Genomic DNA, 27,836 nt, shown 5'->3' with positions numbered 1-27,836 from the left:
GGAAAAAAATGATTGGTATTAGAGGGAGTTCCTTGTTTTAACCAATGACCACCTCATAAAATTAATGTAGAGCTTCTCAATGGAGGACAGTACTTATGAAGACAAATAAATAGCGGTGCGTATTCTGTAAAGTAACAATATCAGTATTCTAAATTGATAGCCTGCAAGATTCATGAGTTAAGGGTTAATAAAACACAGGCTTTTTCCAGTTAGAAAAATATCTCAGGCTTCACTGGCTATTGCTTAGTTCAAGGGCTTACAGAACACTCCAAAGAAAATATTCTCTCAAGTAATATTTGGATTAAAATGATGATGTGGGTGTTTGGGCCAATAAAGACACTGGGGAATCACAGGCCTCACCAGACATAGGCTGTAATATAAAGCTGAGCCATCTGTGGTGTTAGTTTCTCAATCACATAAATTTGGTGGAGAGAAGCCAACTAAGGAAGAAAATCTACTGTCACAGTATCTATACTAACTCTGGTTAGGAAGACAGCTTTGAAATATCTTCTCCCAGAGGAGCTTCCAGAGCAAGAGGTGGTTCACTGTCAACTCAGAGAAGCCTGGGGAAAAGGCAAAACAAAATAGACAATGTTGCAAATTGTCTTTCAGGGAGATCCTATGTAAGTTTCAGGGTAAAACACACCAAATTGAATGAAACAAACTGTACTCTTTGACCTCAAAGGAGTATTCTAGCTTCTAATTTTTTCTTCATCAAAAAGAGAGTTCATTGTGAACTTACCCACTGTCTGTGCTTCCTCCAAGCTTAGTATCTAAATTTAATTTGCCATTGTAGAATATGCTGTGGAGACAAACAGAATTTGGAGACAACAGACTCCAGGGGGAAGATAACCAGACTGAAACTCAAGAGGTTGAGAACCCGGGGCCCCAGTCACGGCTCTAACCCCTACCAGCTGTGCAGCTGTGCCTGGATGTTGGGCTCCTCTGCTGTCAAGTGAGAGTACTAGTGAGCACTTCCCCTCTCAGATCATCTTTAATTCTCATTCACTTTTGGCTAACCAAGCAAATTCATAGTTTTTGTATGACAAACTGTTATTCATGGATGAATGTGTTAATTCATTCCTGGAGGTTAGTATCTATTGCTATGAAATTATCCAAAGATTTCCCAAAAGTAATTACATTTGAGAGCTACAAAACTTTCTGCTGTCTTGGAAAAAAGAATACTGTGCACAATTGTAGAATAAGACCACACAGTCCACATGGACATAAAGCAAAGCATTTTATACTGACAGAAGATCACTACTCTCAAAGCATCTGGAAGTCTTTCAGATTAAATCACTACAGTTTACAAATAGTGTAGAAATAATTCAGTCATTTCCACCATGGCTGAGGAAATTGAAGGATGAAGAGTTTTCAGAAGGAAATTTAGAAGAGCCAACTATGTTTTTTTTAACAAGAAAAGCAACAGAGTTATAGAAAATGACACTGAAATAAACAATAATCAGTTTTACTTATTACTATTATACAAAGAGACCAAAACTTGATGTATCTACCCACCACTCATCCTCTTATCCACAAATGATTCAACAGAAATTTATCGGAGCAACAATAGAAAAAGTAATGACAAAAAGATTGAGATACTCAACCATCAGAAATTAAGTTTTTCTAAAGACACACCCTAAAATTTATAAATCAACTCAGAATGAAGTACAGTTATACTTTGGGGAAATTCAGACTTTTATTCCAGAGACAAATTACTGAAAATATTTGTGTTCTGAACAAGTAGTGAATTGTGTAGCCTCAACTCAGAGTGTCAAATGCCACCTTCCAGATAAGAGTTTTTGACCCTGCATAGGTTCTATGGAAGGATTGCCTTCTGAGCAAATGATTAAAAAGCTTCAAACAAATGAGTATTTTACTACTGTATTTCTCTGTACTTCAAGGACAGTCACTGGGTATTCATTATCAGTAGCAGTATCTATTTGGATGAAGAAATCACGAGAAAATACAATTACTGCTCTGGAAGTGACTGACAATGAGAGTCATTAGGAATAAGCCCATCACTTACCACTGAAGAATATGGTTTTGATTAAGGTAAAATAAGAATGAATACATAAACACATTGCTCATGATGTTTCAGTTGTCATAATAAAAGTGTTGTTTCAAACTACACTGGAAGGAAAAGAAATGAAAATGTATAGGAAGAGAACAATAAGTAAAAAATAAGAGAGTGAAAAGTAACTAGGTTGAGAGCAGGAAATAAAAGGCAGAGAATAAGTCTGCTGCTTCTTTGGTTTTCTTTTACTTTTTACTCTTTTTTGCAGGAAAAGGAAGGGAAGAAAGGATGAATGTCATTTTCCTACACATACAAGCACTTCAGAACTGCCCATATCCTCAGCAGGAGCCCAGAAGTAGAAGTGAAAGCAGTATCTTTAAAAAAATGAAAGATATCTGCAAAACTGGGGAAAAGAAGCTATAATCACACTCCTTTGGTAATTAGCAGGTGTTGTCTAGGGACCACAAACGTGAAGAATCTCAAGACGTTCCCGTAGCTTTTAGTGCTTTTTCCCATCTACTGCCACCAAGAATTATGGCAGTATTAGGCTAAGATCCTGCACCAAAATTATCACGGAGAATGTGAGAAGTCATGCAGAAACACCCAAATATTAATATTCAAAAAGAAATGGGAAACACCCAGGATTGAAGAGTGGTACTGTGCTTACTGCACTCAAAAGGAATATTCTTATATCAAGAATTCCTGAGTATCAGGAAGAAAGGTAGCTCACTGCCTTACAGACCAAGTCATTCATGTTGTAACCTTAATCCCCTTCATCATTCTGTATTTGGATACAGATAAGCTCCAAAGTAATTTGATTTTATTTAACAAATAATTATATAGTCTTAATGTAGCAGGCACTGTTCTAACAGCTTGACAAATATTGATTCAGTTAATTTTTATAAAAACCTTACACTAGTAGTGGTGTTAACCTATTGCTAATGGGGAAAATGAATCATAGAAATGTTAAAGTGATATGCTGAAGGTCACACATGAGATATGCTAATAAGAGGCAACTTCAGGTCTGCTAATTTCATATTCTATGTTCTTACCCATTATACTATGCTGCCTCCCATAGCTAACATCCCAAGCTAAACTCAACACATTCCCCACCCTCCCCACTCCAGCATTCCCTCCACATGCAATGATATCTTTATTCTCTAAGTAACCTACTACTACCTTGTTCAGTTTTCCATCTCTACTGCCCTCTATCCCCACACAGTCAGGTGTTGCCCTGTCAATTCTATTTCCACTCACTACTTGGTTCCATCCATTCTTCTTCATCTTCTATCAGCTATAATTTAGGACCTCATTTCCTCTCAGCATTAATGTAACACCTTTATAACCAATCTGACCTGCCTTTGGTCTTTTCCTATGATCTGTTCTAATACTAGCAGTAAAGTTGATTTATTCAATATGCATTTATCAATCCAGGTCCCTTGTTAAGTGTTGTGAATGCAAAACTGAATCAAAGCCCTGCTCTTGAGGGAGTGACAATCCAGGTCCCCCAACTCTGATCATATAACCTGAAAATACTCAATGAAGCTCTACTGCCTGCTGAACTGTGTCAAAAACTCCTTACCTATCTTCAAGGTTTTCCAATATAGATTTTTTCTTCTACCCTTTCACACGAACCAAGCCACTCATGTTTACATATCTCCCTACATTTGCTCTTTCCCATCATATCTCTAACCACCTCCATATAATCTGGCTGAAATCCTACCCAACCTTTGAGGCTCAGCTTTCTCACAGATTTGCAATGAGACCACAGCACCCTGAACCCTATAGGACTTCTCAGTCAGCCTTGAATTTTCCTGTTTACAAACAAGCTCTGGTTTACAAAAGCACATTTAAGTTCATCCTTTTGGCTGAAAACATTCTACCATACTCACTCTGGGAAAAGTTAGCTCAGCTGCACAGTGCTCCTCCTCATACTCACTTGGGTCAGTTGACATTTACTTCCCTCTCTCTTCTCCTCCTCTGCCTGGTTTCTGGCATATATGATTTAAGACCTGGTGCAAATGTCCTCCACAAAGCCTTTCCAAGTCCCTCGAGCCAGAAGCACTTTCTCCCTCCTCTAAACTCCCGTAACATTTCACCTTTGCACCTCTTCTAACATTCAGCATTAGGTACATTACTGACTCTGTTTATGTACATCTGCACTGGTAACTGAGCACCTCAAGAACAGACACTCCTCTCACTCATTTCCTATCATTCCTATTGTAGCACAGAGACCAGTAGATGAGGAGGATAATGGGTGACTGTATGGGTGATTTCGTTTGCACATGCTGGCCCTGGCCAAGACCAACAAATTTAAAGCCAACTAGGTAACTCCTCAAATGAGCATTAAGGGGTCTATCTGCAGATGTTCCTAACCTCTTTCAGGCAATGTAATTCCCTTCTCCTGTGGCCTCCCCATGCTAGACCTGTCCTTAGTCTTTTGGAACCAAAGTAAATGGTTTCTAACTTATGAAATTACTTCACAAAAGCAGTAAGTGGGAAGAAATGAAAATTCTCAGCATGTCAAGCTGGAACTCTGATGACAACCCACAGATAGACGGTTACAGTACTGGTGAGTTTCTGTGGACTGTCAGCATCCATTCAGCAAAGACCTCGTGTGTGGTCCTGGGAATTCTTGGGGATGGAGATGGCTGAAGAGGCAGTCCTGCACATGGTTTAGAGCTGTGCTTTTAGATATAGGTTGCATTTTCAGATCTGCTACTTATACACATAAACAACAGATCAGCCTCATTTTTTCCATCTATAAAATGTGAATAGTATTGGAACCTAGCTCATACAGTGGATGTTGAGGATTAAATAAATGTATGCAAGCAAAGTGCTTACCAGTGTCTAGCATATAAAAAGGGGTTAAGCAACATTAGTTATTATACAAATATAAAAAGACCTGATTTTAAGACACTTAGCAAGTTGGAGAGGATTATATGTGCATAAATACTTCATCTGAATTCAATTCAGCCATCATTTCTTGAGCTTCAATGTCAGGCACTAAAGAGATGAGAAGAAGCTGTCCTCTATCTAGTTTATTAAGTCTACGAGACAAGATCAGTAACTCTCAATTAGCTACAGTAAGTCAGATAATGTTAAGGGATATGCTACTAGGTTCACTGGAAATAGCTTCCCAGTAAATACCCTAGTCCAGTAGTTCCCAAGTGGGGATATCCGGCAATGACTTCAGACACCCTGGCTTGCTCCAGCTGGGGCCACTGGGGTAGAGATCTGCTCCTGGCATTTAGTGGGTAGAGGACAGAGACCCACTGACCATCCTACAACACACATGGCAGCCCTCCACAACAAGGACTCACTCCGCCCACTGCACCAACAGTGCCAGCCTGAAAATCGCTGCTCCCCTCCAGCTGTGAATGGCTCTGTTCTGGAATGTCAAGCCCCACAAATCTACCCACTGCCTGATTCACTTGTGACGAGGCAGGTTTCCTGAGGCTTTGGCATCGTGGCACTCTGCGAGTGTTGTGTAATGTCTGTCTCTCTGGCAGACTCATCTTTTTTTGTTTGAGTCCTACCCGTCCACATGTCACCACAAGTCCAGTCAGGCAGGACCGACCCTATGAAGCCGCCTAGGCTCCCGGTTTCATCCTCCTCCACGGTGCCTCATCTTATGACCACTGAAGCTCCAGGCACAACAGAGAGAGGCGTGTGTGGAAATATCCAACCATCCCCAATCAGCCTGCTTGCCTGGTGCTGGCAGTAAAACCTGTTGAACCTTCGCCTGAAAACAATTAATAGGTAAAGGAAATTACTGTTATTTAACTGTTACCAATTAAAATAATGAAGCCTCAAATGAATTATCCACTGTACAAACGTACTTTAGATTAAACCCTTAATTCCCTGATAATCATTGTTCTTGATCATTTAATAATTTACAACACACAGTAAACAAAATTTTATGTTTTGATGTTGCCGTGGTACCAGAGCATGCTCCAGTGTCTTCTAAATAGTCAGTGTTTCATGTTGCTTTAAGACACTGACTGTTAACCTCGTAGATTCATGAATATAAAGCATATATCCTCACCCAACCCAACCACATCTAAAAATAAGCTTAAACCAACAAAGTTGCCATACCCATTAGGATGTAGTGTCAAAAAACCAGAAAACAGCAAGTGTTACAGCAGATGTTCAGTAGGATGTAGAGAAACTGGAAACCTTGTACACTGGTGGCAGGAATGTGAAATAATGCAGCTGCTATGGAAAATAATATGGTGGTTCCTCAAGAAAATTAAAAAAAGAATTGAAGGCAGTGCCTCAAAGAGATATTTACACACCCATATTTACAGCAGCATAACTCACAACAGCCAAAAAGTAGAAGTCAACCAAATATCCACCAACAGTTGGATGAACAACCACATGTGGTGTATGTACACCATAGAATATTACTCAGTCCTAAAAAGGAAGGAAATGCTGACACATGCTACAATTGTGGACAGACCGTGAGGACATCATGCTAAGTGAGAAAAGCCAGTCACAAAAAAAAGACAACTATTTTGAGTCTACTTATATGAAGTACCTCAGGTAGCTAAACTCACAGAAACAAAGTAGAATGATGGCTGCCCAGGGTGGGGGAGGGGGGCATGGGGAGGTGTGTAAAGGTATAGAGTGTGTTTTACAAGATAATAAAGTTCTAGAGATTGGTTGCACAACAATGTGAATGTCCTTGCTACAAAACTGCATACTTTAAAAATGTGCAAAATAGGAAATTGCTGTATTTTACAATTTTAAAAAACACAAAGTTAATATTTAATATCACTTCTAGACATTCTCTTCTTAGATTAACTCAAAATTCTTTACCTTCTTACAGTTTTGTTAATTATACCTCATCACTATATTTACTCTCCCTGAATAATTTCATCCAAACTCAAAAGTGGATTTAAAGATCATCTATTCATTGATGATTTCCAAATTTCCTTTTCTAGCCCTGACCTCTCCCAAGTCCCACAAAACAGCTACAGTTGATTGTCTAATAGTGTGTCAAAGCAAAACTGAGAGCACGGACTACACCTGTTCCCCGGATGCTCACTCTCTCAGGATCCCGTCAGGCCAAAAACCTCCAATGGTTTTCAGTGGGTGAACTTTGCCCCTCAAGGGACAAAATGTCTAAATACATTCTGGTAGTCATAACTTGAGGGGCAGGGGAGTGGTACACCAAGAGTGTAAAGGCCAAGAGTGTCACTCAACATCCCGTGGTGCACAGGGCAAACCTCCATGACAAAAGTGTATCTGGCCCGGAATGTCAGCAGAGCTGAGACAGAGCACACCTTCCTGCCATGTGTTCTTGCTGCCTCTCTCACAACCCCTATTTGATCAATCAGCAAATCCTGTCAGTGTCACCTACAAAGTAAGGCCAGAATCTGACCCCTTCCACTGCTCTCATCCTGACGCAAACCAACAAGGTCTCTGACCTAATGAAATAACTAAAACAGCCCCTGGTCAGGATCCCCAGTTAGGAGATAAGTGTCCAGCCTTGTGCTCTGTAGTCTATGTAACCCAACAGCCAAGGTCATCCTTTACAAGTCTTCTTTAGTTCATGCCATTCCTCTGCTCAAAGACTCTTGACGGAGCAAAAGTCCAATCCTTACAAGGCTTTATATACTCCTCACATTCTCCGGCCCCACTCCACCTCTTCTCACTTTCCCATTTGCTCCTGGTGTGTTGAGCATACTGGCCTCTGTTATTCCTTGAATACCCCGAAACCTGGGTATTCAAGGTCTCAGGGTCTTTTCATCTGCTGTTGAGCTGCCTGGGCTACCTTAAACGCACTTCCATCAGGGATCTGCAGGACTGACTGCTCTTTCTTTGGTCCAATCTCTGCTTAAATGGCACCTAATCACAGAGGCTTCTCTGATTACCCTGCATTAAAACCACCTCCACACGCCTCCACTACTCACACTCTTTATTTTCCTTCTTCCAGAGCACCTATTACCATTGCTAACATACACTGACTCTCTTACTTGGTATTGTCTCTGCCAACTAGAAGAAATTCTTTTGCCCCCAACTCTATTCTCAACTCCTGGAGAAGATCAATAAATACTTGTTGAATAAATGATTGCTATCTTTCCCAACTATTTCAATGTAGAAAATTACACAAGTTTTGCTTTGTAAATAGAAATAAAACCATGCTATGCATACTGGCTGACCACCTGCCAAACTCCATGACTGCCAGCCTCAGTCTTTCAACATAAGATACCAGTAAAATCGGGCTTAACCTATCATTAATGTGTTCCCTATATGGTGGCTTGTTCTTTCATAAGAAAATGGAGAGAAATCAGACAGCTTCCAGGAAGAGTTTGTTTCAAGCTCCAGGAATGTGGTGGTGAACTTGGAGGCTAGTCATTAGCAAGGTATGCAGTCACAGAAAACAATCAAAATCCAAGACATTAAAATATACCACCTACTCCATAGATTCCTCAATTTCAGTGACTCACATGCCACTTCCATGATTTTGACCATATCTCTGCCCTGCCTTTTAAAAAGTAATCCACTCCCTTTACTAAACTCTTCCTGCAAAACAATAATTTCCATTAAATCCAGTACACATTAAAATAAATAGGGAATTACTAAAATGTAAGATGTTCACTCATACAGGGCTTCATATCTAACACACTGATGGTGTGTCCTTTGTTTACATTTTAGGAAACAGATCACTCTTTATTTATTTAAAAAAAAAAGATAAAATCCCAAGGAGTTTAGACCTTTCACTGATATCAAAAATTCAGTAGAACTGAGACTTTCCCAATTTTGTGTCCTGGTTTCACGATGACTACACATTTTACTTGCATTATTTAAATAGGGTTGTTATGTGTGGCAAGTAGAAATTATACTGCGGATGGAATATAAAGTGAACAGAATTAAAAGTCTCAGGTCAGTGGGGCTATTTCATTTTGCCATGAGAGACTTAAATAGGTGTCCTGGGTGACACACAATAACAAAGGCATCTTGATAAGAATTCACTAAAAGTCAGACTTTTGTCTTCAAATGGCAAGTTTATGAATAATTTATTTTTAATTAGCATTATAGCTTAAATTAAAATGTAATAAGCTATTATACTATGATTTTATAAAATGTTACCATTGGGAGAAACTAGATAAAGAATACACCAGATTTCTCTGTCTTATTTCTTTCAGTTGTTTGAATTTATTTTATCTCAAGGCAAAATCATTTAAATAGCTTTCATTCTCTTCCATCTGGATGGCAATTAAATTTGTAATTTCTTCTATAGTACATGAACATTATGACTATGATTTAATCACAAACAAAGACAAAAACTTCTCAGTATCCGGTTGGTCTGTCAGGATATTTCCCAACCATCCATTGCTTTATTATTGAAAATTTCCTTCCATGATTATCTTTTACTGTTTTTTTTCTAGTCTACCTTACGTCTACTTAAGTTTATTCTCTCTGCCCTTTAAAATTAAGTGCCCAATACAGGTCTTAAAGTACTTTTGGGGGATGGTTACACAATGACTTTATATATTTTTTCTTTTTATAATATCAAAGTATCTTTGTGACTAACAACAACCACCAAAAATACAGTTTATAAATGTAGTAAAGACTAGCATGTCCCCAACTGTACCAATGAAAAATGACAGCCAACACCATGGAGTAAATATTATTTTTGAAAGTGCAAAGATAAAAACAGAAAATTGCAATATGATGTGTAAAGCGATACAACTGAGATAAATGGAAAAGGCAGGAAGATGAGAGAGCTAAAGACTGCAGGGCAGGAAAAGGGAGGCACCAATGCTGTGGCCACTGAGAGGCTCTTGCAGCTCATGTGAATATTTAGAGCCATAAATAACAAAAACCTTAGCACCCGAAGGTTCAATACTATTTATTTCTTAACAGCCAAAAAACCCAAAAAACAAAACGAAGGATGTGAAAGTTCTTTATTCAAGTAGTGTCCTATTTTAAATTGCTTGCTTTTAAAATAGGACCATCTGGTAGAAAAGTTCCCTTTTAAATCCTTCCATGCAGTCAAGGCCAATCTTTAAAAAATGAAGTGGTCTTAGGAAACAGGAAAATATGTAATTCAGATGCTTACTGTCACATGTCCATTTACAAATCTTTAAATCCGGCAATTTAATATATATCTATGAAATACCAGCTGTAAGAATGGCATTAATCACAAGAAATTCATGTCCAGATGTTAGTGAAACTGGTATATAAATATATTTTAAAATTAGCGCCAACTCAGTTCCCTCTGCTGATTGCTGGCCACAACAGGAGGACTTCTACATAGCATGAAAACCCTAATTTTACTAAAGAAGTACAAGCTTCTTTCCAAATATTATTTTGCAAGAGCTGGTAAAGAGCATGACAATTGTGTCTCAGTTTTCTCTCTCTTCCTCCCCTTTCTTATACTCTGGGGTAGAACAGTGCTAACGAGCAGCAGAAAGGCTAGAAGGCAGCCTGCCAGGACAGGCTTCACTTCTGACTACTGTACCTATTATGAAATCTTTTTAGAATTTTGACAGACATTTCTAGTTGTTAAGTGTCCTGACTTTCAGTTATAGACTCAAAAGATATAATTTGCAAATATGAACACCTTTCAATATTTCCTGAAATCCTAGCAATTACCCTATTCAAGACCTTTACACTAAATAAATAAATTTTATTCAAAGAAAGCTTATTTCTCTATTGGACTTAATCCTAATGAGTTAAGTCAAATGTTGAGAAATGGTAAATAAAAAGCTGTGGTAACTCTCAACCTTTCTTTTCCTGTTAAGTGCTACTAAGCACTATATTAAATTTTGGACAACCAAGATGGCTTTCAGAACATCCAATATATACAAGGGAAAAAAAGAACACAAAGATCAGGCCTCTGCTCTTCCACGTTTAAACTTTAAATAAAAAACGAGAAGATACCAGATATAACAGAGCAGTGAGCTCTAGTCCAAAGCCCGGAAAGGAAGCCCTACATTTTCAGCTCCGTCACTTACGTGTGGTACATGCTACCTTGAGTAACTCTACAGTCTGAGTTCAGCTTTAGATTATTGTAAAGATCAAGCAAAAAATGTATATAAAAGTGTTTTGCACACTTTAAAAAGTACAAATGAGTATGAGGACTATTACCAATACAAAATAAAATATACTATGGCCGCACTCATGATGAATTGCATGTGACATGCCACCTCTCAATTCCACCTTAAATCTCACGTGGTATCTGGACATCAGGGAAATCATGGGAAGCCTCCACAATTTAATAAATGTGAGAACCAGAACTTTGTACATGGAGAACATTGAGATTTTTTTTAATTTCAGGTGAAATTGCTGTATAAAAACATAGGCCTATAGGCCAGCATACCTAAGTTTTGTTTTCAATAAAAGAAAACCTAAGACATACCAGAAATATAATCCATACACATGCATGTGGAATGTTGGCATACTGTGCTTCACTTATCTGAGACAATAAAAGAAACTGGATTACTTCATAGGTAATCAGACTTATGCTTCTAAGAGCATCAATGCCAAAAACTCAGATTAATCAATACTATCTATTGATGACATTTGTGCAGTGCAAAAACTTATGGCAAGAGATTAATGGAAAATCTTTCACTAAGATAAAAATAGGAACACGCACTTTTTTCTCAACATTTAAAAGCTCCAATTTCATGAGTCCTTGGCTCAAAGGCAGAGCGGGGGAGATTCAAATTGGTTTATTGAACATTTTTGGCTCTCATGTCAAAATTTGATGTGGGAACTGTCAGTAGACTGACGGATCAAGTTTTTGCTGAAAATTATGCCTGTTTAAATATGATGAAGAATTTGAAAGTAAATCTAATGTCAAACTTACAATGCCTGTGTTCTTCCCTGATTTTGGTAGAGTAGGTAATATACCTAAGCCACTTAATAGGGAATCTCACATACTATATTAGCAATACATGCTTGCTATTGTTATTATGCAATTTTTAATTATGACAGAGTCTTAGTTTGTAACATTATAGATTATGTGAAGGCTCTGGAGTTCAAAAGCCTGGGTTTAAACCCTCATAGTACATACGACTTACTAGCTATGTGTCTGTGAATTTGCTCTCTTTAAAATGGGTATATTAATAGCATACACTTCAGAGGGTTGCTGTACAGATTAATTAAAAATACTAATCAACTGTAGCAATGTCTGGTACCTTGAAAATGTTCAGAGTCAGCTGTCATCTGTAGCAGTGCTCCCCACAAAGCAAACCACTTAATAACTAACACACTGCAGTCTGTAAGAGTCACAAATGACTAGAGTCTAATGTACTGATGCTTTAAGAAAAAGAGTATTAAGAAAGGAAAATAGAGATTTTAATTTTATTATAAAGGATGTGAAATGAACATGAAGTTTATAAATTTCTCCTCCTAGTGCTTCATGAGTCTTTTCTCCAAAGTAATATCAGATACATAACCCATTCCAGGAAAGTAATTTCATTACCCAAGGGTCAAAAAAAAAAACTAATCTGGGCATTGAATAGAAAGAATAAACCTACAAGAAACAAGTGCAGATGTATAAATTCTTCAAGATAAATATTGGCTAAAATATTCTAAAGTTGGGGATTTTTCAACTGGTGACAAAGGTGGCTAAGAATAAAATGTAGATTGCCACACACACATTGTCAAACAAAGACCAGGGAAGCAGAGTGCCCAGCCACTGCCCAGCCCGGGACAGGGATGGAGCAGCAGCGTAGGGTGGATCGGGTGACCTGGCTCCTCCCTCCCGAGGGATGCTGCTGCTGGGTACACATCCTATAAATTTCTACTTACTATTATCCTGCATCTCTACTACAACTAAGGGAATAAATGGTAGTTTGAGCAAGCTGTTCAAACAGCTAAACCCTGTTTCTCCTACTGATCAAACTCTCCTTTGCTGAATCTACCTCATCTGACCAAACTCTGGACTCAGTGCCCTGAAGGGCTCAATCCTCCCACGTCTTCTCTTCTGTCTGCACACACAGACTGGGTGATCTCATACATTCCCAGGGCTTTAAATACCCTCTACATGTTGACAATTTCTAAATTTGTATCTCCAGTCCCATCTGCTCCCCTGAACTCCAGGCTCATATATCCAGCTGCTCCCTAGACAAGGCTACTTAAATATCCAGTTAGCATCTAAACAGATTCAAAATTTAACTATTTCTTCCCAATCTCTTTCCTCATCTCAATCAATGGCCACATCTTCTACCAACTGAACTACTTTTCTTCTTAGCACTTACGATCAGACATAATTTGTGTAACATCTATTTCGCCCGAGTAGAATGCAAAGATGCATGAAAACAGGTATTTCTGTCACAACATATAAGGACTAAAAAGGAGTCCTATAGGCTGCATGGAAAATGCAGGCCCCCCTGGGAAGATATACGGAGTATTAATGACAAGATGGAGCCAATTCTGAGAGAGAGGATGGCACAGGAGGTTAAGGCAGAGGAAATGACAAATGCAAAGAACAACTTCAAAAGAAGCTTGTAGTGACAGGAGAGAAGGAGCAGAGAAAGCCCAAGGGGATGGAGGACAGGGAACAAGAGAGAAAGTACTGGAAGGGAACAATAGAGGTAGAAAATGGTTCCAGAGATTCAGGGAGAGAAAATGTCAAGTCCAAAGGCCTGAGGCAAGAGTCAAATTCAGTGGTTCAATACAAATGGCAAAGACCTTGTTACCAAGATCTCTACCAGAAAGCCTCAACTAAGCATTTCATGTTTCCCAAAAGGGTTCTCTTTGTATGTTTGTATTTGCTTAGCCTGATTTTGAACAGCCTGGGCTGAAGTGATAGCATTTGCACAGCCAAGTCAGCTGTGCTCTGAAGTAAAACAGAGCACACAGCGGTATGGAAACTGAGGAGATCTTACCACAGAGTTAAAGGGCTTAGATGCCCCTTTTTGCATTGGGGAAAGTATCAGAACTTGCCACAAAAACATCCCACGTATTGACATCTCTAATCAAAATCACTTAAGGGCTGCATTCTATAGAGAAAAATTCTAACACCGCCAATAAAGATGCACTTTAAAAAATAAAACTATGTCACGAATCAATATACATATACTAATTGAACGCAATGAGCATTTTACTAAGGTGATTACAGAGGACTCTTATTTTTCATATTTATGTCTTTAAAGGCTGCTCTTGCATAGCCATGTGATGGCAGATGTCAATCAACATCTTGGAAATGCTGCATCATGGAAGATGTTTTTTGAGTGATAAGTGTGAGACAGAATAAACTATACCCTCAAAAGTTTCTGAAATGGATATTTCCTATTACTTTTTCTGAGTCACTTTTCTGTTGCAGAAAAATATGAATTTTTAGTTGGCTTGAGCATATTTTTTTTTTAGCAGAATTTTTCTTTAAATGCCCAATAATTAAAGCTAGCAAGGAACTAAGAGAAGATTTCATTTTTAAGAACTCAGTGTTTCTTTGGACTCTTTCTGAAATAACCTTTCAGTTACTTAGATGGTGCATTCATCTTACTCAGTATGGTATGCCATTGGAAGCAAGAGAATTTGCTTAAAGTTTTAAGGGTCCTCTTCCATCTTTTTAAGATTTCATGACTTAAGAACTTTTCTGACACATTTTTACTCAAACTCAATTAATATATGTCAAGACTTATTATTGAAAAAAACTAAATGATTAAATGGCTTTATATTACAGAACTCCCTTATACTTTCCTATTACACTTAAAATATTCTACTTCCTAAATGAAGCATCAGCTTTTAAGACACAAATTCTTCATGTCTTTGCACAAAATCCACTACCAGTTATACCTTCAGTTGTAGTAACATCATATGACTGGAAGTACTGATTCATCACTCCAACATTTAGATTTGAGTGTTTAATGATTACTTTTATGTTATCTTTGTAGAAACGCAATCAGCAGGCTTTTATCTAGAGATTTTTCATCATTTTTTTGCATTCTTTATTTCAGACCTTCTGTGAAACAGATAAAGAAATCAAAACTTGTCATATCACTTCACTCATCAATACAGAATTTTCTCCTTGCCTCAGAATGAGAAACATGACTGAAGGCAGAAATGAAGATCCTTGAAACACTAGAGGTGGTGATCCAATCTCCATCTCCATGGCTTATAAGACACTCTATCACATTCTTCAGCCATTTCTTATTCTTGGTCTTTGTCCTTTAACCCGCCATCATATCTCAAGATATGATGTATTTGTAAATAAGCATGATCTCAAGATCCTCCTCATGAAAATCCAAACCTCTAAGCCCAGCCTTCTGGATTCCTAACGCCTGCTTAGACACTTCTAAACTTCCTCACTCTCTGGACCAACTCCACTGACATGTCTGTTCAGTGTTTTAACTCCTACTCTTGATCACAACTTGCTTGTCCTCTCTTAGAAGGCCCTTTGTTCCTAGTGAACCTTCACCATAGCTAAATACTCATGCTTGCCCTTTCTGCTTTCTAAGGCTATCATTAACCTCCTGCCTCATTTATCACTATATTCCATCAAGACCCATTTTTCCATTATGCAAATCCATGTCCCTGTAATCCAGCACCATACCTTCTGTGCCAATTGCCAGCTTGAATCTGACCTCCCAACTGTTCTTACTGCTCACAATCCAGGGCTCTGGGTATTGCTAGAAAAATCTATGAAGACTAATTACCATGTTTTTGCTTGACATATTTATGTTGTCTGATGTCAATGGTTCTTTATCACCGATCACCAGTCTCTTTTCTCTTGTAGAACCTGCTCCTGGCTGTTCTAAACTATTTCTAAAAACTCCTTTCACAGCAAATGACCACTACTACTAATGCTGTTGTCCAATTTCCTGTCCAAAATTCTGTGTTTTAACCAATCCTCTCCTACCCAAAAGAGAGAACTTTTCCCCAGTGCCTACAGGTCTCCTCGGTGCTATAAGAACATTCTCTTGTCTTTTTTCTCCTGTTAGCTATAACACATTTCCCCACAGTCTTTACACCAATACATTTTCTAAAATTATAGCCCATGCTAGTTGGGCTTATCACTCTCCTGAACTATTTGCACAAAATTTGAGTCCCAACCTCATTTGACCCAGAACTGTATATTCCCCTAGCTGCCATGACATATCCAACTTCTTACTTTCACATCTCCTTAACCACACTTTTACATTTCCATCATCAGCTCCTCTTCTGGGTCTTAAGTGTACCTACTTCCCACATCTCCCCATGGAACCTGGATTTCTACTGTGTAGCTCATAGAGCTGGAGGATTATGTATAAAGCATTTTAAAGTGTCCTATTTAGTCTCAAGATCCCAACAGTCACCTCCATAAAAAGAGCTTTCTGACTTCCCCAGAAAGGGTCAGTCTCCTATAATGGTTTCTATGTACCTAGTACACATCACACAGCATGGCTGTCTCTGATACTGGGACCAGACACATGGTATGCCGGTGTTTCCTAATCCCATGCTTATACTGTCATTCTTCTATTCAAAAACTTCTAGCAGTTCTCCCACAGCCTGTAACAAACACCAAAACTTCTTAGCCCAGCTCTTAATCCCTGCATAAGGCCAAAACTACCAGTCAATTTTCTACTAATAACCTTCTAAAAACCTTCCTTATTCTACAAACACACACAGTACCTTCTCCCACTTTGCGGCCTATGCTCAAGCTCATTTATAGGACTGCCATGTCCTGGTTGTGTGATTCATTCTTAGCTCAGAATCAAGTCTGAGTCAATTCTGCCTCAAAGACATCCTCCTTAAATTGCTCTCCCTTATCCGTTCAGCAAAATAACAGCAAAACTGTGCTGCATTCCTAGCATATATGGTCCACACTTGAGTTTTTTATTTATATGTACATATAAGTCCCCAACAGGATGGTGAAGCCAGTGATATCAAAGATGATGTTTTTAAACAAGTCTGTAACTGACATTCAACGTTTTCATCACCATTAACATTTATTTATGATGTGCCAGGAGTTGCCACAATGCTTTAATTTACAACAATGCTTTTCCCATATACAAGTGGGAAAACTTAGTCATATTCAGGGGCCTTCACAGAAATTTGAACATAATGGGTACAAAATTATATCTGTGAATGAATAAATGTATTACTAATAACTATGCTGATACTGTCATATAAGTTAATTCATCAACCTAGACTGCTTTCCCCATTCTTCCCAGCCCAGCAAAATTCTCTCAACTTCTAAGACCCAACTCACCTTTCAAGAGCATCTCCTGCTAACACCCTGACAAAGCCCGTTATGCCTTCCATTAATCTGTCCTTATCATAATACTAAGGTTATTTAGAAATTTGCTTAATTAGAATGGCTTTCTTAATGGCAGCTGGTTCAATATCTTTAATTCTCAGAACAATTAACTAGAAAGCAAAATGAGTATAATTTGTATCTGCCCAATTAATGAAATCAACAGAAATGGGGTATCTTATTGGCAATATTTGATAATCATACTCAGACATCTTTTCTGTAAATTTAGTTCATGTATCCATTATAAAGTCTGATGTGGCTCAGTCTAATTCAGAAGGCCTATTCTTTCTTTTACTATGGTCAAACAGGCATTATTCTCAAGAAATGGGGCACAAACTTACCAGTCTCCTCCTTTCTTCTTCCACTGCAATGAGTAGTCTTGCAAATTCTTTTAGTGACTGAGCTATTCAGAAGGGAAAAAAAAGCATTAACATTTTTTCAATGCTAATATCTAGTTGCACAGGAATATTACAGTAATGCTAGTTATATGTGTGTATATATAGTCTGGTTTTATGTTTTTATAAGCATAAAAAATATATACGATAGTATCTCAATGACTAACAGCTATTGATAAGAGGTGTTTGTGGGTGCAGCAAACTGAAGTTTAGCACACATCATAGTATGCATATTTTTTCCTCAAAACAGGAGTTATAGTAGCAGTAGCATATTCTTTAAAAAGGCATTGTCCCAAATGGCAATTGTGAAAGTAATGCACCCACATCAATTTCTGTACCTTATACTTAATATGAATGATTAATTGAAGCTGTAATGCTTCAATTTGAAAACAAAATAAATAAGATGAATGCAAAATGTATTATTTAAATTTTGAACCTTCCCATCTGGTCCTTATTCTTTGGGCTCCCCATCTCTTCCTTCATCCATGCTAATACTGAAAACATTTTGTGAGACCAGCAGTCTAGTATTTCTGGCATAAAGCCTACAATAAAGGCAGGTAAGTGAGGAAAACTAGTCAAGAGTCTCATCAACAGAACTTGTCTACAATGGAAGAGAAAGTATTTTTCATTCAAGAACATAGAATTCCAAACCAGACTTTTTTTTCTTCTTTTCAGAACTACTAGGCTTATATTAAGTAAGCTGGTTCGAAATGCCATCCTTATGATTACTCCACGCAGCATTTTATTCAGTTACCAAAACAGAAATCAAAGGAGTACCTGGGAGACTCAGATCAATCTGATAAACACATTAATGGCCTTAAAGTATAACTTTTTTAAAACCTTTAGAAAAATGCTATTTTAATTTCTGCAAAAATAACTATCAATGCTATATACTACAACCCAGTTTTGACAGCAGTAAGTTGAACAGAAGGACATTTTACAAATAAATAGAAGATTCTAGCTGGAGGGCTTAATAGACATATTTTTGTACTGTCAGTAAAGAAAGCATTCCATAACCATTACAGCTATTTGCTGCCACTGAAGACCTCTGTTGGTAAGCCTGAGAAAAATGTCACCACAGCTTTGGGCAATGGAAGATAACGTTAACATGCCTACAGAGGAAGGAACCAAGAGGTCAGTAAGTTTGGGCTATGGGAACTGGAGGCAGCAAGTACTCCTGAAGATGATAAGATATAAATAGGAAGAATAGTCGAAAGTCCACATAAGAAGCACTTTAACCCCAGATTTCTAATTCAATGCCTACCAACTTTTTAAATAAGTATCAAAATGAACACACAACTTACCCTTGTATGTTCCCTTGTATCGGAAGCTATTGGATAATGCACTCTAACAAAACATGGGAATAAACCATGGGAAGAGGATATGAAATCTATAAATAGGAGATCCAATATAGCAGAAAAGCAAATGGAATTCCCAGGACTACACTTTGATATTCCAGGACAACAGCTATGCCAAAGGTCCAAGAGAGGCTCTTGTCTAGACTGGAATGGGTTAGGAGTTCCAGTTAAATGTCTCCAGAGAAAAGCAGAAATGATCAATATCCTAATGTGTCTCAGTGAAGTAAGAGGAAATATAAATGCTCCTTTATTTAAAAAAAAAAAAAAAAGCAAAGACAATTATTAACTCCTGGGAAAATGAAGTTATACAAGTAACAAACAAAATAGCTGAATCATAATATGTACAAAGTCATTAAATATAATTTTGACAAAACCAATTTTTAATGTTTAAGTTTTAACTCCTTAATAGAGGAAAGGAACACAAGATAGTATGAACTTAAGACATTGTGTGTCAACAGTATAAAGTGAAAAGATGATATCTAAAGTTGGAGAGGTGCAGGGGGGATGATCATGGTCCTCAAAGAAATTTAAGAAATGGCTAAAAGGCCAAAGCTGTCTTTCTGGGGAATTAGTGGTGAGGACTATTAAGATATGAGACTGCCAGACTTTGTTAAAACTAATAAAAATCTATAATTGCTTTAACAAATAATGTAAAATAAAACATGGTATAAATGCTTTATTTTCCTACTAACCTAAATTCTAGGAGGGCACAGATCATTTATTATTAATTTCCCAAAAGGATTTAGTTAAGATCTAGCACAAAGAACTCTGTCAACAGGTACTTTTGGAATAAATGAAAATATAATTTGACTTTACATTTTCAGGGGTATACTAGAACATCCCACTTGGTCAACCCGGAAAATGATCACTGGCCTGGACTATAGCATCCTCACAGGTCAAGCAGTGTTTTATTATAACTGCAGAAGTCCACAGGCTTCCCCAAGTAACTACCACTCCCAGAGTAAATTGTGGAGTTGCCTTAAATCAGATTTTAGTTATAAGCAAGGAAATTCAGGTTCTTTTTAACTGCTGCACCTTTAAAAATCAACAATGCTGTTTTCTGCTTTACTTGAATAGTTTTCTGCTCTGTTTCCCACATAAGTATTATTTATAGACTCAGTGCAATACTAGTTGATTATAATGAGAGTGTCTGAGGAGAAAAATGTTTAACACGCAAAAGCAATTGCCTGTCTGGTTCCTCAAAACCAAAACTACACTCCCTCCGGCAGTTTTCTGGGTGTGCCCCAAGCTGACAATACGTTTTGTTCCATCTTTTTATTTTGTTGATTTTTCAGGGAAATGACTCCAAAAAAACTAAGATTGCTTTCTTGAAATAGTATAGTCTCAGTTCCATTAAAGTATACATTCCGGGCTCCCAGCGAACATATATTCATGTTCACCATTTGTTCCTTTAAGAAAATGAACAGTCAGGTACACTGAATGTGTCCCAAATAGGTGGCGGCCTACTAACTTTTTTAACTCCTATCTAACTTTGCCTCTAAATCTTTATTTAAAATGGTATCAAAGTACTATCTTAGTTGTTTACTAAGCACAACATAGAAAACAGGAATTAATCCTATAAAGTAGGTATAAACTAACTCAAGGTATCTTATGAACTGGGTTTTAAGAGAAAGAACTGATGGATAGCCATTCATTTCTTTGCCTGTCTGACCCTTAAACTCTAAAAGGAATCTCCACACACATCAGGCAGATCCAAGCTGCCTACTGTACCCCAGCAGCTCTCAAGAGATGAGAAACCAGTATTAGAATCTCTGGAACAGGACCTGGAAGTGCCTTAAATGATGAAAACGGGAGGGAGTCTATTCTCCAGCAGACCGTGGGCACAGAACATACACAAAGACTCCCTCAGCACCCATCGCAGTGCCTTAATACAGAACAGCTATTGATTTCATGACTGTTTAAAGGCCATTTCTTCGAAGACTTTATTTAAGCAAAATTTGAAAATGTTTATTACGTGCAAATTTCTAATACCCAATACTTTTTTACAAGCAGTTATTTGTGATGTTCCACATTTTATTAATATTTACATAAATAACCATTTCATTATCTGAGTTTGGGGTCCCAACTAACATTGAATAACATCAGCTGGTCCTGCAATTATAGATTCTGCTCATACCTAGGGGGCTTGACAGCTTGATTTAGTGAGAGCAATATTCCAAAAGCCATACTTAATACACAGTGGGCTTTCAATAGATGATCACTAAATGAATTAATGAGTTTAACAATACACTCCCACAGTCTACTTGCTCTGTAAGGAGAAATGCACCAATTCTTATTCTAGGCTTCATAAAATATTCTGAAAAAGATAGGCCACATACTTTGGAAAATTATGTTAGCTATTCACATTCTTGCCACCTGCGTGAAACTTTTCCTGGCTGTATTCACCAGCAATAATCTTCCCCCTTCCTGACCATCTGGACCATGAGATTACTGGAAAGCAATCAAAATATAGTTTCATATATAAATTTTAACTTTCCAACAAATTGAGGTCAAGAATATTGCTATAGATTTCCTTTTTATATCCACAATATGATATTGGAAAAACACTTTTGGAACAAAGGAAATCTATTATTCAGGTGCATATATGACAGGTACTGAGAGTAATAAACATTCAGAGACAACAGTTGAATTATAGATGGTGAATACAATAATGGCTTCTATATTTACTAATAAATTCTGAAACATTCATAAGCTATCTATTACCTAACTTAATCCCTTCAGCAGGCTTAAATTCACCCTACTATTTTTGACTGTGGAAAACCTGTTTCATGTCTAGAAGAATGAGCGAGAACAAAGAAAATTATTTCCTGCTCACTACAGACATAACTCCACTACCTTAAGTGTTAAGCATTATATTATTAAATGTTTCAACAATTGATCAGCTTGGTTTACAGATTTTGCAACTAGAAGGAAAATTAAGAAAGCATATTTCTCTTGTATCCAACCAACATTTATACCATAACCAGACAACGATGGGTTAAATATTTCTCCTGGAAGTGTTTCTTCAAACCTAAACAGCATAAATATAGTCCAAAGTACAGATCACAAAAATAGTGACGTACAGAATTATGTCAACAACACATTTTTTTCACTTTATTAGAGTGAGTGAGTCACTTATGATGTTCAGATACATTGATGAACAGGGAAGAACTGGGTTAGCAGCAGGATTCAGACTGAATTAAACTTGAAGGGAACCACGAAAACCTGTAAAAGTCTACAAACTAAATGCCAAATGAACCAACGCAATATATTTCAAAGTCCAGATGATTCCCTGACAGTCACTCGACTTTTCTATTTGAGTGTGAAATGTAGGCTCTGCCAAGCTCTTTCTTAATATCCCCTGGCACCGACTTTTTATGAAGAGTAGGAGAAAGGCACTTAAACATCAACATTTAACTGAGGGTACGAGTCAGAGCAGGGGGGTTTGTCACAGCAGGCTCTAGATCTGGCCACATCGAGAAAAATATGAATAGAACCAATATACACAGCCAACACCCAGCATTACACTACCAAGCGTGTAACAGGTATCAGTCCAGAGGTCCAGGCCTAGAACTCCCACTAGGAGTTTTCATTCCTTGAACACTGACAATAGGAAAAGTGGCATTCTGACAGAAGTGTACAGGGGAAAGTGTTGGTTCAGGAACAATAAGTAAAACCCATAAACAAAGTGAGAAGCATGATCAGCTGGTGGTGTGCCTGAAAAATAAACACTGTGTCTGCCAAACAGACGGCATGATATAAAAAGTGACACCAATTCTCCCACCAGATACTGTGTGTCTTTGGTAACAATTAACAGTCCCACTGCTGGGCTGTCCACTCTGTCTGCAACACCGGCATTATTGGCAACCACAAACTCTAGTTATTTTGTGGGAGCCACAACATCAAATAAGATTTTTCCACTCCATTTGTGGCATCCAGCTCCATGAAGGCCTAGTTGCAAAGCCAATAAACTGCTTTTTAAAGCAACAGGAAAAAAAAAAAAAATCACAGGCCCACTCCAGCACACTGGGAGGCCACTGTAATACAGCCCAGAACTCAGAGGTGTGATCTTTTCCTCTAACATGTCATAGCTCACTTGGAATCTAAGGTTGCATCAAAAACGCGGGGAAATTTAGTTATCTCTGAGTAACTAAACCAGGTTCTCCCCAATGTCCTCCTAGTAGTCCACTCTTTTTTGGGGTATTTTTAATGCCAAACAAATCAAAGAGATTAATCTTGAAAACACGTCTGAAAACTTGCATTCAAACTCTTTTATAGCCTACCAATACACCCTTGTGTAGCATTACATTCAGGTGAATCAGGTTTCAGTAAATGAGAAGTACCACGTTGGAAGAGTATATTAGATACTACTTAAGTAACAAGGAGTTACTTAATATTATAGCAGTTTGATAATTAAGCATTAAAAAAAACAATGAGAAATGGACAGCTTATAAATGAAAACAGTCATAAAATTAAATTCATCAAATTGACCAGGTACTCAGCATAGTCAGGATCTGTCTTGTCCACAGCTTCACCACAGCTCTGTTACTATCAATTGTGCCATATTTCGTTCATTTCAAATGCAAATCCAGACTCTAAACAGGACACATGGACACAATCCTCACTTTGAAATCCACTGGCTTAATAATATCAAGCAATTTCTTTCTGCTTTCTCTTGTTCCTGTTTATCCTCTAACCACACTCCCCAGGCTCTCTGCAGGAGTTGTGACCTCTAAATCCCCACTCCTGCTGCTGGTGCCTCCTGTGTACCTGGGTCCTGACATCCCATGGGTCCCCAGGCACGAACCTGTGCCGTACTTTACTCTGGCCTATCAACATGGGCCCCAGCATCGCCTGCTACTGCACATTTAGGCTGAGATTCAGACCTTGGGCCAAATCTTCAAACTTTCACTCTCTCCTCGTCTAACTGGATACTCAGTTTAGTTTCTTTTTTCCTCACTAATACAACAATGCAACTCCAAAGAAGAAAGACACCTTCTGTAAGCTAGGGGCTTTACCTGTAAGAGAGCCATGACTACTGCTGCAGATTGTTAGAATTACCTACTAAAATTGAGGACAATTAGGACTCCAACATGAAAGTCACAATGGACGCACAGAACTCTGGACTACGTATCTAATGGTTTTTCCTTCATATACTCTGAAATGAGGTAGGACCTTTTAGTAGTATCTGCTTGGAAACCACCAAACTACAGGGTAGACTGAGAGTTCTTATATAATGTACACATTATGTAATTCACAGAAGGCCAAATTTTGGCTAATGAATACATACAAATATAGAATGACAGCCTTTCACTTCCACATAATTCCAATACTTGATTCTAGCTGGCTTCTCTCCAGACTTCATCACATTTAGTTCAAATGAATTTCATCTGAATTCTAGCAAAGATCTTTTACTGAGATTTTATGTTAATGCAATAAGAATTGTTGTGCATAACACAGTCTGCAAGTTACATACTTTTGTGGTCTTTCTAAGCATGCATATTAGAAAATGAAGACCTGTGTGTGCTATGCTGATGCTGCCTTGTTTTAGGTTTTGTTTTACTGGTGTTTGACCTGTTTCCCAAAGCCAAAACAACCCTCAATTCAGAAACCATTTTCCCAAAGTGTAGACCACTTTGGTGCACCTCTACCAAGAAGTAGAGATATTGCACATACTATTGTATTTAATGTCCACACAATGACTTAAGTGTTTTCATTTTGCAGAATCAGCCGGGATAGTTTGCCCCACATTCTCAGAGGAGAAGCAGGTATTTAATTTTGATTATTTGATTCCAAAGTCTATTCTGTTCTAGCACACCAACACTGCCAAGGGAGGAAAGAAAAAAACAGTAGTGCCAGCGTACTACACTGCTACATCACAAAAGTGAGCAGGCTTATCATCATTGAAGGCAAAGAATCCCAGAGCTGTTTGTGTTCAAAGGATAATCAGGCGCCAACAATCCTGCCTTAAAGGATACAATCAGTAATTTGTTGCTGACAAATAACCACTTACACCAAGCATGCTCCCCCCATGCTCACTGCCACCAGAAATCGACCTCCCAGACCTCCCAGACCTCCCTCACATTCCACAAAGAACGAAGCACCCTGTTGGTGCCCCTCCTCCGCACCCAACCCCTCTTTGTCCACTATCCAGCTTCTCTGTTCCACAACCCCTTAGCCTCCGGTGACCTTCTCTCCTCTGTAATTCACACACCCACAGGACACTAAGAGTTCAAACCATCTAACCCTTTTGCTTCTGTTGTTTGGCAATCCTTATATGCAACTCTGGGTTACTCCTAGTCTTATTTCCCACAGTAAATATCTAAAAAGAATTTTCTTCTTTCTCAAGGACCCAGCCCCAGACTTCTACTCTCTTGTACCAGACGGCCTCACCTTCTGCTTCTATGAGAGAAATCCAAGACCCTCTGTTCAGCACTGTCTTTATTTATTCCCTTCAAGTTGCCTGTATCAGAAATGGGGCCCTCTTCCTCTCAAAGCTAACAACCCCTCGTGAAGCAGCTAATCTCACCCTTCCCCATCTCTACTGACATTTTTCTGTTAATTCTATCATCACTCGTCTCTCCTCACAAACCGTTTTTCTTTCTCCAAAGAATGCCTAGTCTCAGAAAGAGAAAGAACAGGAAGAACAACAGTGGGGGTTGGGGAAGGAGTGGAGATTTATTCGAGACTTGCACGAGCACTGTGCACAGCTCTTCCACCCTCAATACCCCAGGAAAAACACCCAACTCTTGTCTTACCATTCTGTTTTTTCAAATAATGAAAATAATGAAATATAGCAGTTAAATAATATGCAAGGTCACAGAGCCATGACTGCTAGAACTGAATTTTGAATCCAAATGAGCCTATCTGAAATTTATGCTTTCCTACCACTCTAGCCATAGTCCCAAAGTCCCAATTCACTAAATTTAATAAATCCAATTACCTTCTGGGAATTTCTACTAGGGATTTTGCCTGCATGTTGAAACTTAACATATATCAAAACTCAATTCTGCTCCACCCCCAGGGACTCCAGCCACATATATAAATAAATTGGCTCATAACACCATTATCCTCATAACTCAAGTGATGGATATTCCTCAATTCTTGCTTCCATACATCCACCAAATACTGCTGATCTCTCCCCTCTACCCTTCTTCCATACCCACACAATCATATTCTTTTATTTCTGCTGTACAGTTACAGCAGCCTAGTTATGGGTTTCCCAGCTTCTATGACTCTAACTCACCCACTGTATATACTAATGGTCTGCATGGAATCCCTAAAGGACACCTTTGATTATGTCACTATCCAGCTCAAAAACTTGAATGGGTAAGTGTGGAGCAAATGGGAATTTCTGACCTGGATTCCCACCCTGCCTTAATGGAGCCCACTGTCTATACACATAAGAGCCTGTTTGCACATTTCTGGGATGTTTACCAAGGACAGAGCAGCTGGTCAGTCATGAGAGTACCAGCCCAGGGGAGGGGTGAAGAGGAAACACCCATTCTCTCCTCCCTGCAGTTCCTGGTATGTAACTGAGCATGGGAGCAAGGGGCTTAGAGAACGATGGAGGGAAGCTGGAGAAGACGAGAGACTGTGACCTACTACCATGACAATAAAACCTCCTTCACACCCCCACCTTCTTGCCCTTGCCTTTATTCAGTATTAGTAAATTCATAGCGAACATGCCCCTGGTGAGGAACCCCCTTCTCCTGGAGCAACAGTAAGTAAAGTCCAAACTGAATATTGCAAATGATCTGGGGCCTCCAAGGTGTGATCATAGGTAATTTTCAAGTATCTTAGCCTGAAATAATGCTATTTCTAATCTCTAAACACTTTGAAACTACTAAACACTCCTAGTTTCTCATGTCCACATCTTTCCTTTACCTACACTTACTAAGCTGTATCTTACCTAACCATTAGGCCCCAGCTCAAATAACCTCCTCTAACTCAAGCATCTTCTGGTATCCCCGGCAAGAATCCCTTTTCCAGCTTTGGTGTTTACATTTTTGTTCTTACTATACCTAAAGCACTCAGCACATTCTCCTTAATATTTTAGTGATTACATCATAAAGCCTTTTTTTTTTAAGCCCCTTCTATTTCATAGGCCTAGTAAGGACACAAGATTTTACTCATGTTTGCATGTACTAAATTACCCATAAGGTTCTTTGCACAAATATATTATTGGTAGAGAATTCTAGAAAATTGAAAGTCTGTATCAGCATGAACTAATTTCAGCTTGTGATTTTAACTTGAAAAACTGCTATTTTTCATCTCTGGGAAACTGGCACAGCAGCTACACTGCCCCTATGAAGACCCACAAGCACCATCTATCATTCTTAGAGTGTTTATCAATTCGTTATATAAACCAAAACTTATTTCAAGCTATAGAGGACAATGTGCCAATAAATGACCAGGGTTCCCTACAAACTGGCTTCTTCAAAGAGCTTTAGTGGCCCCACTGGCAAAACACTGGGCATCAGGGATTTGGTGATTCAAAAAGCACATCTCAGAAATAGATATTTTTCCCCAGTTTTACTACCCTCCCCAATTGTGCCTCTTGTGATACAAACCACAGGCCTGTTGTTTAGAGTAGTGGTTTTCCACAGGCTGTGTGAGACACCAGGAATCTCCATAAAACTAACGGTTCCTAAGGTTTCATCCCAGAGGATTCCACCTTAGTTCAGATCCGCAGTGGAGCCAAGGAATCAAAATTTTAAAGTACCCACACTTGATTCTGATGTTAGGCAGCTTGGTAACTACTGGCTTAGGAGGTAGGGGGAGGGCAGATGCATGCTTTGTGTGAGGAATTAGTTCAAACTGCATTTAAGTAAGAATCAGTACATGCTTTAATAAGATTTATGAGG

At 38.4% G+C, this 27,836-nt stretch overlaps 1 protein-coding gene across 3 annotated transcripts in view; it reads right to left on the bottom strand.

Moving 5' to 3' along the window:
- ARHGAP42 (Rho GTPase activating protein 42) overlaps nucleotides 1-27,836 on the bottom strand; it is a 264,527-nt gene that overhangs the window by 143,207 nt on the left and 93,484 nt on the right. For all 3 annotated transcript variants that reach the window (XM_036902815.2, XM_057490759.1, XM_036902817.2), the window contains exon 3: nucleotides 17,558-17,619. In XM_036902815.2, coding sequence (XP_036758710.1) covers nucleotides 17,558-17,619 — 62 coding nt within the window. The remainder of the gene's footprint in view (nucleotides 1-17,557; nucleotides 17,620-27,836) is intronic.

The sequence above is a fragment of the Manis pentadactyla genome, chromosome 13, assembly GCF_030020395.1.
Source record: "Manis pentadactyla isolate mManPen7 chromosome 13, mManPen7.hap1, whole genome shotgun sequence".
NCBI classification, from domain to species: domain Eukaryota; kingdom Metazoa; phylum Chordata; class Mammalia; order Pholidota; family Manidae; genus Manis; species Manis pentadactyla.
This window is presented reverse-complemented; position numbering and strand designations above follow the sequence as displayed.